The sequence below is a fragment of the Leucoraja erinacea genome, chromosome 20 (genome assembly GCF_028641065.1).
Source record: "Leucoraja erinacea ecotype New England chromosome 20, Leri_hhj_1, whole genome shotgun sequence".
In the NCBI taxonomy this organism is placed as follows: domain Eukaryota; kingdom Metazoa; phylum Chordata; class Chondrichthyes; order Rajiformes; family Rajidae; genus Leucoraja; species Leucoraja erinaceus.
The window spans coordinates 19,414,274-19,424,534 of record NC_073396.1 but is presented as its reverse complement, the minus strand read 5'-3'; the positions used below and the strand labels follow the sequence as shown (position 1 = coordinate 19,424,534).

Below are 10,261 nucleotides of genomic sequence, written 5' to 3'. Positions count from 1 at the left end.
TGTCTTTGTTTTAATCATAAATCCAAACATATCTCACACTTCAGGAAAGTAAATAAATTGACATTGACTGTGGACTGGGGTTCACTTGGGAGAAAATCGTCACAATTTCTGTGCTTATAAATAATGACAGGGAGCCCGAGCTTGTTAGAATGTTTAATGTTCATGCATAATTACATGGGGTAAAGAAAAACACTGAAGTTTGTTGGCTCACAAACCTGTAGAAAGCAGAAATTCAGTGTTACACTGGGAAACATCCATGGTTCCAGGCCTATGTGGTCACTCTGAAGCCTGTTAACTGAGTGAGGGCCATTGGGGTTGACAGGTTGTTTCAGTAAAGAGTTTTGTCAATTGGGAACAACTGTACCCCTTCAATAAACTGGAATCAGTCTTGTGGCAGCTTGGAATGGTGAGGGAACTCCATGCACCTCGTTAGTCGCATTCATAAGATCTTGCTGTGACAGTGTTGAATCTAGAATTTACTGGAACATTAAACAGGTCACCGTCAACCACTGTTCAAGGGGAACGAGCGCTGGAACAGATGTACATGATCCAACTCTTGTTGCCAGTCCTGCTGGGTTTTAATTGTACATATCTTCTTGGACAAAGTAGGAGAGGGCAGAGATGATGAGGTTTTTTTTTGGGGGGGGGGGGGGGTTTGCATCACTTTTGTTGGACAGTTCATCTCTGGCAGTCTGCCTTACTTACAGCAGACACCAGATGGCGACGAGTGCCACAAGAGCAGCGAGCACCAGCTGGAAGGAAGAGTTCTGCACTACAGCCATCGCCGAGTGTAGTGGGCAGCCCATTTCAACATTGCCTGGAGAGAGAGAGCCAAGGAATGAATGACAGGGCAGAAGGCCGTGCAGTGCAGCGAATAATATTCAACTGCCCATCCCGCCTCCAGCACACAACATGGGCAACCAGGGCCTGGCAACTGTGTGTCGAAGATGAGGCCAGGTTAAGTTTTTCCTGCACGTGATTCCCTGCATATCCATGTACCTATCCAAAAGCTTCTTAAACGCCACCACCACCCTTGGCAGTGTGTTGCAGGGCCCCACCACCCTGTGTAAAGAAACTTGCCCCATACACCTTTACATTTCCCCTCTCTGATGTTCAAAGGTATGCCCTCTAGTCTTTGACATTTCTGCCCTGCGATAATGGTTCTGACTGTCTACCCTATCTATGCCTCTCAACCGTATATTTCTGTCGGGTCTCCCTTTAGCCCTCAGCCACTAGGTTCCTTAAAAAGAGCTGCATGATATATTGGAATAATTAGAGGGTAAAGAATTGGATTTCTTGTTGTAAAACAAAGTTGAAGGAGTCCAGAACTCACTGGTGCTAACTTGGGTGGTTGAGACAACAGTTGGACAACAGCACTCAACATGGGAGTAGTCAGGAAACCATGTCAGCGGTGGTGCACTGCAGAGGTCCTAGGAATAAAGTAGGGTGGGAATGGATAGCATTGATTTTTAGGATGGTTGCTCTGAAGTTAATAGATTCCTGGGATATATTCTGGCTCTTTGTCAAACTGCTAACTATTACCTCTAGTCCCACAGAGTCATACAGTGTGGAAACAGGCCCTTTGGCCCAACTTGCCCACGTAAACCAACATGTCCCATCTACACTAGTCCCACCTGCCTGCGTTTGGCAGGTATTCTTCTAAACCTTTCCTTGTACCTGTCTAAATGTTTCTTAAACGTTGTGATAGTACCTGCCTCAACTACCTCGTTCCATACACCCACCACCACTTGTAAAAAAAGTTACTCCTCAGTTTCCTATTAAATCTTTCCCCCCTCACTTTAAGCCTGTCCTCTGGTTCTCAATTCCCACACTCTGGGCAAGAGACTGTGTATTTACCTGACCCTTTCCTCTCATGATTTTGTACATATTTCTAGAACCGCTTTCCCTTCCCACCATTCCACTTCTGGATTTGCACCTCCCAAGCCAACTCCCGGATTTCTCGCATAATTCGCCTGAGGTTCCCCTCTCCCGGACCACCGATCCTGCCTGGCCCCAGTCACGTTCCCCTCAGCTCGTCACCTTTCCCTTACCTTTCTCAGCGTAGAAAGGGCACTTCCGAGCATCTCCTTTTCCGTCGTGAAGTGGGACTCCGTCTCCTTGGTCAGTTCCGCCAAGGGTTTTCCCAATCTTATCCAACTCCTCAAAGACCTGCAAGATTGCGTGATTGGAACAAAGCTCAGAGGGTGACAGTCATTTCCTCTCCAGCGGCCGCACAGGGAATAATTTGGCCACTGAATCTAAGCCAGGGGCTCAAAGGAGGGCAAACATCTACAGATGCGTCGCGTCTCAGCTCCATCCAAGTCCCCCAAAAATTGCAGAGGATCGATGTAAATCGGGAGTTTGGGAAAACATTCTTAGTTTATGAGAGGGCCGTTCAGTGGTCTGATAACCGTGAGGAAGAAGTTTCAGAATCCTTGCTTCTTTTGCCCGGCTTGAGAGAGGAGAAGAGAGAAGGACAGGGATGTGAGTACTCTTTGATTATGTTGGCTGCTTTCCTGACGCACCATGAAGTGCAGATGGAGTCGATGGTGGAGTGGTGGTCTATGATGGACTGGGTGGTGCGAGGATCCCATCCTACACAGGGTCGGCCCAGGCAACGTGATGCCAGGGAGGGTGAGGGACGGAGGGGATGGGGAGTTGATATACCGCAGTGCTGCTCACCTCTATGTTGAAGCGGAAGGCCTCGTTAGCCTCATCCACAATCCTCCTCCTGCTCTCCTCGCTGATCTCCAGGCTGTTGAGCCTGGCGCGGTACAGCTGCTTGAAGCGACTCGGGTTGGAGATGTTGTCGAAGGTGTAGAACTGGACCCCGTCGCCGGTGGCAGGCAGGCCCAGGGCTCGCTGGGCCACCTTCTTCAGCACCTGCCCCCCCGACAGGTCGCCCATGTAGCGGGTGTAGGCGTGGGCAGCCAGCAGCCCCGGATCACTCTGTCCCACCTGGCGGATCCGCTCCACATATCGCTGCGTGGCCTCCGAGCTCTCCACCCTCTCCTCCCAGCCAGGCCCGTATAGGAACTCCAGGTCCTTGGCCAGAGCCTCCTTACGATGCAGTTCGAGGGGAAAGTAGAGGGGGGCAAAGGCAGGGTGCTCAGCATTCCTATCCATCTCCTCCTCCATGGCCGTGTAGGTGAAGTACAGGGCCACCGTGCCCAGCTGGAACACAGGGGGGAAGCAGAGATGTAATAGGCAGAAGATCAATGCAGGGCAGCTTCATCCACCAACCACCCCTGCCTCTCTCAGCCCCCTAAGGTTCCTGGAACAGGGAGACCTCCACAATGGGAAAGGAGCTTAACTCGGCCCTGAGTTATGCATATACAGGAAGTGGGACACGCTCAGATAGGGCATCTTGGTCAGCACGGACGTGTTGTGCCAAAGGGCCTGTGCCCATGCTCCGTGACTCGTGGGCTGAAAGTTGGGCTGTTCTATGTTCTAGCGCCTCTCAGTGAGACAACCCTCTCAATCTCCTTCGCCTGGTCAATCTTCCTATTGCCCGAATCTTGCCTGAAGCTGCTGAATCTTTCTGTGGGTAGGAGGATCAACACTGCACACAGGGTTCCAGAGGTGTATAACATGTGTCACAACATGCTGCACAAAAATATTTTCAGAGACGTTCAGAAAGATGGGAATTGAAGGATTGGGATGTTGTGCAGGGAGATGGGATCAGTTTAAACTGCATCATGGTGGGCTGAAGGGCTGGACTAAACCATGTCCTAACCCCTCACAACCCACCCATTGCAGGCAGCCACCATAATCTGTCCCACCTTGAAGAGCTCTCGATGAATCTTGCCCTTCAGGAAGTCCTTCACAAACTGAGTGTTCTCTGCTCGATCGTGGGACTCCTTCGTTCCTTCCTTCAGGATCTCCGACAAGTCCGTGGGGCTGGGGTGGAGTGGGACAGGTTGGAGGGAAAACACAGAAGTTGCAGTGAGCAAACTACATCCAGCGGCCCCAACTGGGCAGAGACAGGGGGGGGGGGCGCACATAGTCACAGGGTGCTTCTCTCAAAGCAAGCAAAATACTGCAACGTTACTTGTAGAGAGGTGAAGATAAACACAAAAAGCTGGCTGGCTGTCAGACAGCATCTCCGAAGAAAAGGGATAGGTCGAGACCCTTCTTCAGACAGAGTCAGGGGAAAGGGAAATAAGAGTTATAGAGAGGTGGATCACAATCCCAACTCAGGATCCCATGCAGTAACAGAGTAGTTGGACTCCAGTCCACGTGTGCTATTCCCATGTCATGCCAGCCAACCCCGCGTCACATACACACGATGGAATAGTGAGGCTCACACTCATTCACAATGTCAAAGCAAGTCCACTTCTTGCTCCCCCCAGCTTCCAAACACAGGAATTGGCCATTCGGCCCTCTGTATATGCTAACCCGGGCTGATCTTTCACTCCTCCCCACTTGGGTTTAGGGTTATTATTGTCACGTGTACTGGGGCACAGTTCCTGGTGAGTGAAATTCGGAAAGTCAAAGAGAAAGGATAAAGTGTGCAGGGTGCTTAATACCCAAGTCTATCAGGAGACAAGAGTGTACACAAATGTATACAAACATAACTCCAATCGGAAATAGATAAGGGAAGATGATGGAGATGTAAATGTTTCTGATCTCTTTGTGGGAGATGAATGTAAGGCGCTAATAGATCATAGTTCACACAGCTAATGCTGCACACTCAAAATAGACAACCTTTCCACACTGTATCATTCTATGACACTCAGACCTGTCACCGGGTGGAAAGCGAAAGTTTCAGAACTGTACTGTGCCCTCCATAATGTTTGGGACAAAGACTCATCATTTATTTATTTGCCTCTTTACTCCACAATTTGAGATTTGTAATAGAAAAAAAATCACGTGCACTTTGTCAGATTTAATTAAAGGGTATTTTTATACATTTTGGTTTCACCATGTAGAAATTACAGATCTTTTTATAGCCCCCCCCCCCCCCATTTCAGGGCACCATAATGTTTGGGCACATGGCTTCACAGGTATTTGTAATTGCTCCGGTGTGTTTAATTGCCTCGTTAATGCTGGTATAAGAGCTCTCAGCACCTAGTCTTTCCTCCAGTCTTTCCATCACCTTTGGAAACTTTTATTGCTGTTTATCAACATGAGGACCAAAGTTGTGTCAATGAAAGCTATTATGAGACTGAGAAACAAGAATGAAACTGTTAGAGACATCGGCCCAACCTTAGGCTTACAAAAATCAACTGTTTGGAACATTAAGAAGAAAGCGAGCACTGGTGAGTTTACTATTCGAAAGGGACTGGTAGGCCAAGGAAGATCTCCACAGCTGATGACAGAAGAATTCTCTCTATAATAACTCTGCTATCTTTAAGAGCCCTATCTAGCTCTCTCGTGAAAGTATCCGGAGAACCGGCCTCCACCGCCCTCTGAGGCAGAGAATTCCACATTCACAACTCTGTGTGTGAAAAAGTGTTTCCTCGTCTCCGTTCTAAATGGCTTACCCCTTATTCTTAAACTGTGGCCCCTGGTTCTGGACTCCCCCAACATCAGGAACATGTTTCCTGCCTCTAGCGTGTCCAAACCATTAATAATCTTATATGTTTCAATAAGATCCCGTCTCATCCCTCTAAACTGCAGAGTATACAAGCCCAGCCTCTCAATTCTCTCAGCATATGACAGTCCCACCATACCGGGAATTAAAATTGTAAACCTATGCTGCACTCCCACAATAGCAAGAATGGCCTTCCTCAAATTAGGAGACCAAACCTGCACACAATACACCAGGTGTGGTCTCACCAGGGCTCAAACCACAACCAGCACCACTTCCCCGTGCCTGGACGAGGACAGCTCCATCTACACGTTCTACGATACCTAGGACCATGCAGATGAACCAGAAACACGAGCCCTGGTGCTCCCCAATGATCCTTCACTTCTTCCAAACCCGCTGCTGTTAGACCCGAGCAGCTCGCTGTCAAAGGGAGCACATAAACACCACAAACCTGGGCTCCCCTCGACATCACAAGGTGCATTATATCATTAACCACTTGGTCTAAATCCCTTAGAACAGACCACAAAACACCAGCATGGGAATTACTTCACCGGGACTACAAATGCTTAAGATTATCTTTCAATTAACGCAGCATCAAGAGCCGTTAAACACGCACAATGTTGAACCATTACTAGAGAGTTGGCTAATAGCCCAGTGCAGAAAGACCACCACAAACCTGACTGTGTCCCCGTCCATTTTGTACTCCTCTTCTTCACCGGCCACCATTGTTCAGGCCTGTTACTGCTGCTCACTGGAGCTCAGAACGCTCATGGCTCAGAATCGGATAATCGGTGGGCAGGAGGGAGGCAGCGCAGGGTCCCTGGAACATCAGAGGTGGCAGTCAGGCAGAAATCACTGAAAATCACGCAATCGGAGGGTAAAAGACAGAGGAAGCCAGTGCAATGCCCCACATCCCACCCCACAACACACTCCTCACCAAAGATCTTATAGCGATCGCTATAAGATCTTTGCTCCTCACCTCCCAACATTGTCCCACCAACTGTCCCCACCTAACATAGCATCCTTCATCTCCCAACCCCCCCCCCCCCCCAACATTCCTCCCCACCTCTCAATCGTCCTCCGAAACGTCTCCCCATCTCCGTCCTACATTCCTCCTAATCCATCCTCATCCCCCTCACGAACTCCCCCCACCTCCCAACCATCTTCCCTTCCGCAATCCTAAATGCAACCTCACACCACACCCTTCCCCCCAGGCATCCGCCCACCAGTTCTAACTCTTCTTTCTCTCCGCACAATTCTTCCTGACCTCCCCCCCTCTTCTCTTCTCTTGCCTCGCCCACCTCTTCTCTCTCTCTCCTCCCTTGCCTTTCATCCCCCTCGGCCCCAACCTCCGAAGCGCAGTCTCTTTTCGGAAGGTCGTCAAGCGGACGTGACTTCAGGACGTCGCACCCGCGGCCGGAAGGGGCGTTGCCATGACGACGAGGCCCAGCCCGTGTGAAGCCGCACTCAGCCCAGGCCCTTCGGCCCACCTTGTCCGTGCTGACCACGGCACACTGGGACAGTCCCATTAGCCTGCATTTGGACCTCTTTGCCCCCAAACCTTCCCTGTCCGTACATCTATCCACATGTCTTGCAACAATGGTTGGACCGGGACTGTTTTCTCTGGAACATTGGTTGAGGGGGAAATTGATGGAAGTTTATAAAATGAGGAGAAACATGGACGGGGTAGACAGTCGGAACCTTTTTCACCAGAGTGGACACATCAAATATAGAGGGCATAGCTTTAAGGTGAGAGGGGCAAAGTTTAAAGGCAGTCTGAAGAAGGGTTCCAACCCAAAACATCACCTATCCTATTTCTACAGAGAATGTTGCCTGACCCGCTGAGTTACTCCAGCACTTCGTGTCTATCCAAAGTTTTAAGGAGATGTGCGCGGTTAGTTTTTTCCAGAGTGGTGGGTGCCTGGAATGTGTTGCAAGAGGTGGTGTTGGTGGAAGCATTTCCCAAAACAGAGGCCAAATCGCAGACATAGCTAAAAATCTGTGTGCTTGCATTCTATTGCGTGTGCAATCCATGCCTGCACAGGATTTCACAGAGGCTTACACATTAATTGCAGCTGACATGTCCATAAGATAGATGGACATGCTCTCCTGCTGCTCTTGTCACTGGCAGTCACCTAAATGTGGATCGGTTTCAATTGTTCAGGCATAGACACTAAGTGCGAGCAGGTCAGGTAGCATCTCTGGAGAAAAGGAATAGGTGAGGTTTCAGATTAGAACCCTTCTTCAGACATAGTTGTCCAGGCAGTTTGACAAGAGCCCCGAAGATAGGCAGTATTGTGCTGACCTCTCTGAAGAACGGAGAGGGGCAGGATCCGACAAATCCCAGGTCCTGATCCCAGACACAGTGACTGCCGTTTGTGTAGGTTTGAGACTGGGCTTGCCAGAGCATTGTTCCATTGTGAGCTCACATGTGGGTATTGGCCGAGGTAGCAGAGGGGATCCCAGCAAGTACACAACACCACTAGGGACCCTTCTTCAAATCTGCAGTGTTGAAACCAAGATGAATTTCTGTTCCAGAATGATAAAAGTCTGATGTCATATATTGCACAATGCACTATTGTGCAGCTGAGATGCAGAATTGTTTTAGCTGAATTATCCCTTTCAAAAACCACAATGCCAGACTCATGCAAATGCAGATAAAGTGTTGAGTTCAATTGCACTCCGAAAATTGACAAGCAGAAAAAAAGTAATCTTGGATTTAAACACAAAGAGAAAATAAAAATCAGAACCTTTTTCCCAGGATGGAAACATCAAATATTAGAGGGCATACTTTAAGGTGAGGGGCAATAGTTTAAAGATGTGTGGGGCAAGTGTTTTTTTTTTAAACGCAGAGGGTAGTGGGTGCCAGGAATGCGCTGCTAGGGGTGGTGGTGGAGACAGATACGATAGTGGTATTTAGACAATAGGTGCAGGAGTAGGCCCTTCTCCTCATAACCCGGACTCCGCTCTCTTAAAGAGCCCTATCTAACTCTCTTGAAAGTATCCAGAGAACCGGCCTCCACCGCCCTCTGAGGCTGAGAATTCCACAGACACACAACACTCTGTGTGAAAAAGTTTTTCCTCGTCTCCGTTCTTGGATTACCCCTTATTCTTAAACTGTGGCCCCATGTCCTGGATTCCCTCAACATCGGGAACATGTTTACTGCCTCTAGCGTGTCCAAACCCTTAATAATCTTATATGTTCCAATAAGATACCCTCTCATCCTTCTAAACTCCAGAGTATACAAGCCCAGCTGCTCCATTCTCTCAGCATACGACAGTCCCGCCATCCCGGGAATTAACCTTGTAAACCTATGCTGCATGCCCTCAATAACAAGAATGTCCTTCCTCAAATTAGGAGACCAAAACTGCACACAATACTCCAGGTGTGGTCTCACTAGGGCCCTATACAACTGGAGAAGGACATATTTGGTCCTTTTTGGACAGACACATGGATATGCACATGGACATGCAGAGAATGGAGGGATATGGAGATGAGATGGTTTTGGCATCATGTTCGCCACAATCATTGTGGACCAAAAGGCCCATTCTTGTGCTGTACTGTTCTATGGAAGGGAAAGTGGTCACACTTGTTGCAGGCCATTTCTCCCATCTCCAGGACATTCCTGCAAGAGTCACAGATTGTATTTTTTACAGATTGTAGTTTGTGCTAACCATACTGCCTGTTGATCCTAATACCAGCTGTCTGCATTAATTCCATACCCTCTGAGCCCTGTTCATTCAATGATCTGTCTCGATGCTGCAAAAACATTACTGTGCACAATTAGACACAAGAGATTAGCATGCAACATTAAAGCATAGGATATCGGGGGTAGGGTATTGACATGGATTGAGAATGTTAGCAGACAGGAAGCAAAGAGAAGGAATTAACGGGTCCTTTTCAGAATGGCAGGCAAACTAGTGGGGTGCCGCAAGGCTCAGTGGTGGGACCCCAGTTATTTACAATATATATTAACGATTTAGACGAGGGAATTAAATGTAACATCTCCAAGTTTGCGGATGACACAAAGCTGGGTGGCAGTGTGAGCTGCGAGGAGGATGCTATGAGGCTGCAGGGTGACTTGGATAGGTTGAGTGAGTGGGCTGAAGAATGGCAGATGCCATATAATGTGGAATAATACGAGGTTATCCACTTTGGTGGCAAGAACAAGAAGGCAATTATCAGAATTGCATCAGATTAGGAAAAGGGGAGGTGCAACAAGACCTGGGTGTGCTTGTACAGTTACCGAAAGTAAGCATGCAGGTACAGCAGGCAGTGGAGAAAGCTAATGGCATGTTAGCCTTCATTGCGAGAGGATTTGAGTTTAGGAGCAAGGTCCTACTACAGTTGTACAGGGCCCTGATGAGACAGCACCTGGAGTATTGTGTGCAATTTTGGTCTCACAATTTGAGCAAGGATATCATTGCTATTGATTGAGTGCAGCGTAGGTTCAGCAGTTTAATTCCCAGGATGGCGGGACTGACATATGATGAAGGAATGCGTCGACTGGTTTGTATTCACCAGAATTTAGAAGGATGAGAGGGTATCTTTAGAAACATATAAAATTCTTAAAGGATTGGACAGGGTAGATGCAGGGAAAATATTCCCGATGTTGGGGTATTCCAGAACTAGGGGTCACTGTTTAAGAATAAGGGGTAGGCCATTTAGGACTGAGATGAGGAAAATGGAGTGTGGGTGTGGGTGAGCAGTACGGTGGAGTGAAGCGT

The 10,261-nt window shown here is 48.4% G+C and overlaps 1 protein-coding gene across 6 annotated transcripts; it reads right to left on the bottom strand.

Annotated features, from left to right (window-relative positions):
* Positions 1–139: 139 nt before the first annotated feature.
* LOC129706894 (heme oxygenase 2-like) lies at positions 140–7,883 on the bottom strand. Of its 6 annotated transcripts, none has more exons than XM_055651517.1 (6): positions 7,839–7,883; positions 6,210–6,353; positions 3,783–3,900; positions 2,683–3,174; positions 2,052–2,169; positions 140–817 (listed from the first exon to the last, which is right to left on the bottom strand). In XM_055651517.1, exons 2-6 carry the CDS (start codon positions 6,257–6,259, stop codon positions 702–704), a joined length of 894 nt encoding a protein of 297 aa, XP_055507492.1. In that variant the 5' UTR covers positions 6,260–6,353; positions 7,839–7,883; the 3' UTR covers positions 140–701. The 6 variants fall into 6 exon arrangements, with proteins under 6 accessions (XP_055507492.1, XP_055507491.1, XP_055507490.1 ...); XM_055651516.1 differs by lacking the exon at positions 7,839–7,883 and adding an exon at positions 6,860–6,972; XM_055651515.1 differs by lacking the exon at positions 7,839–7,883 and adding an exon at positions 6,835–6,967.
* Between the last annotated feature and the right edge of the window lie 2,378 nt (positions 7,884–10,261).

Coding starts and splice junctions, on each gene's coding strand:
- LOC129706894 (XM_055651517.1), bottom strand. CDS start 6,259: ATGGTGGCCGGTGAAGAAGAGGAGTACAAAATGGACGGGGACACAGTC. Junction 3,901..6,209: donor ATGGACGGGGACACAGTCAG/GTTTGTGGTGGT, acceptor ACTCCACCCCAG/CCCCACGGACTTGTCGGAGA. Junction 2,170..2,682: donor CCTTCCGCTTCAACATAGAG/GTGAGCAGCACT, acceptor GCAATCTTGCAG/GTCTTTGAGGAGTTGGATAA.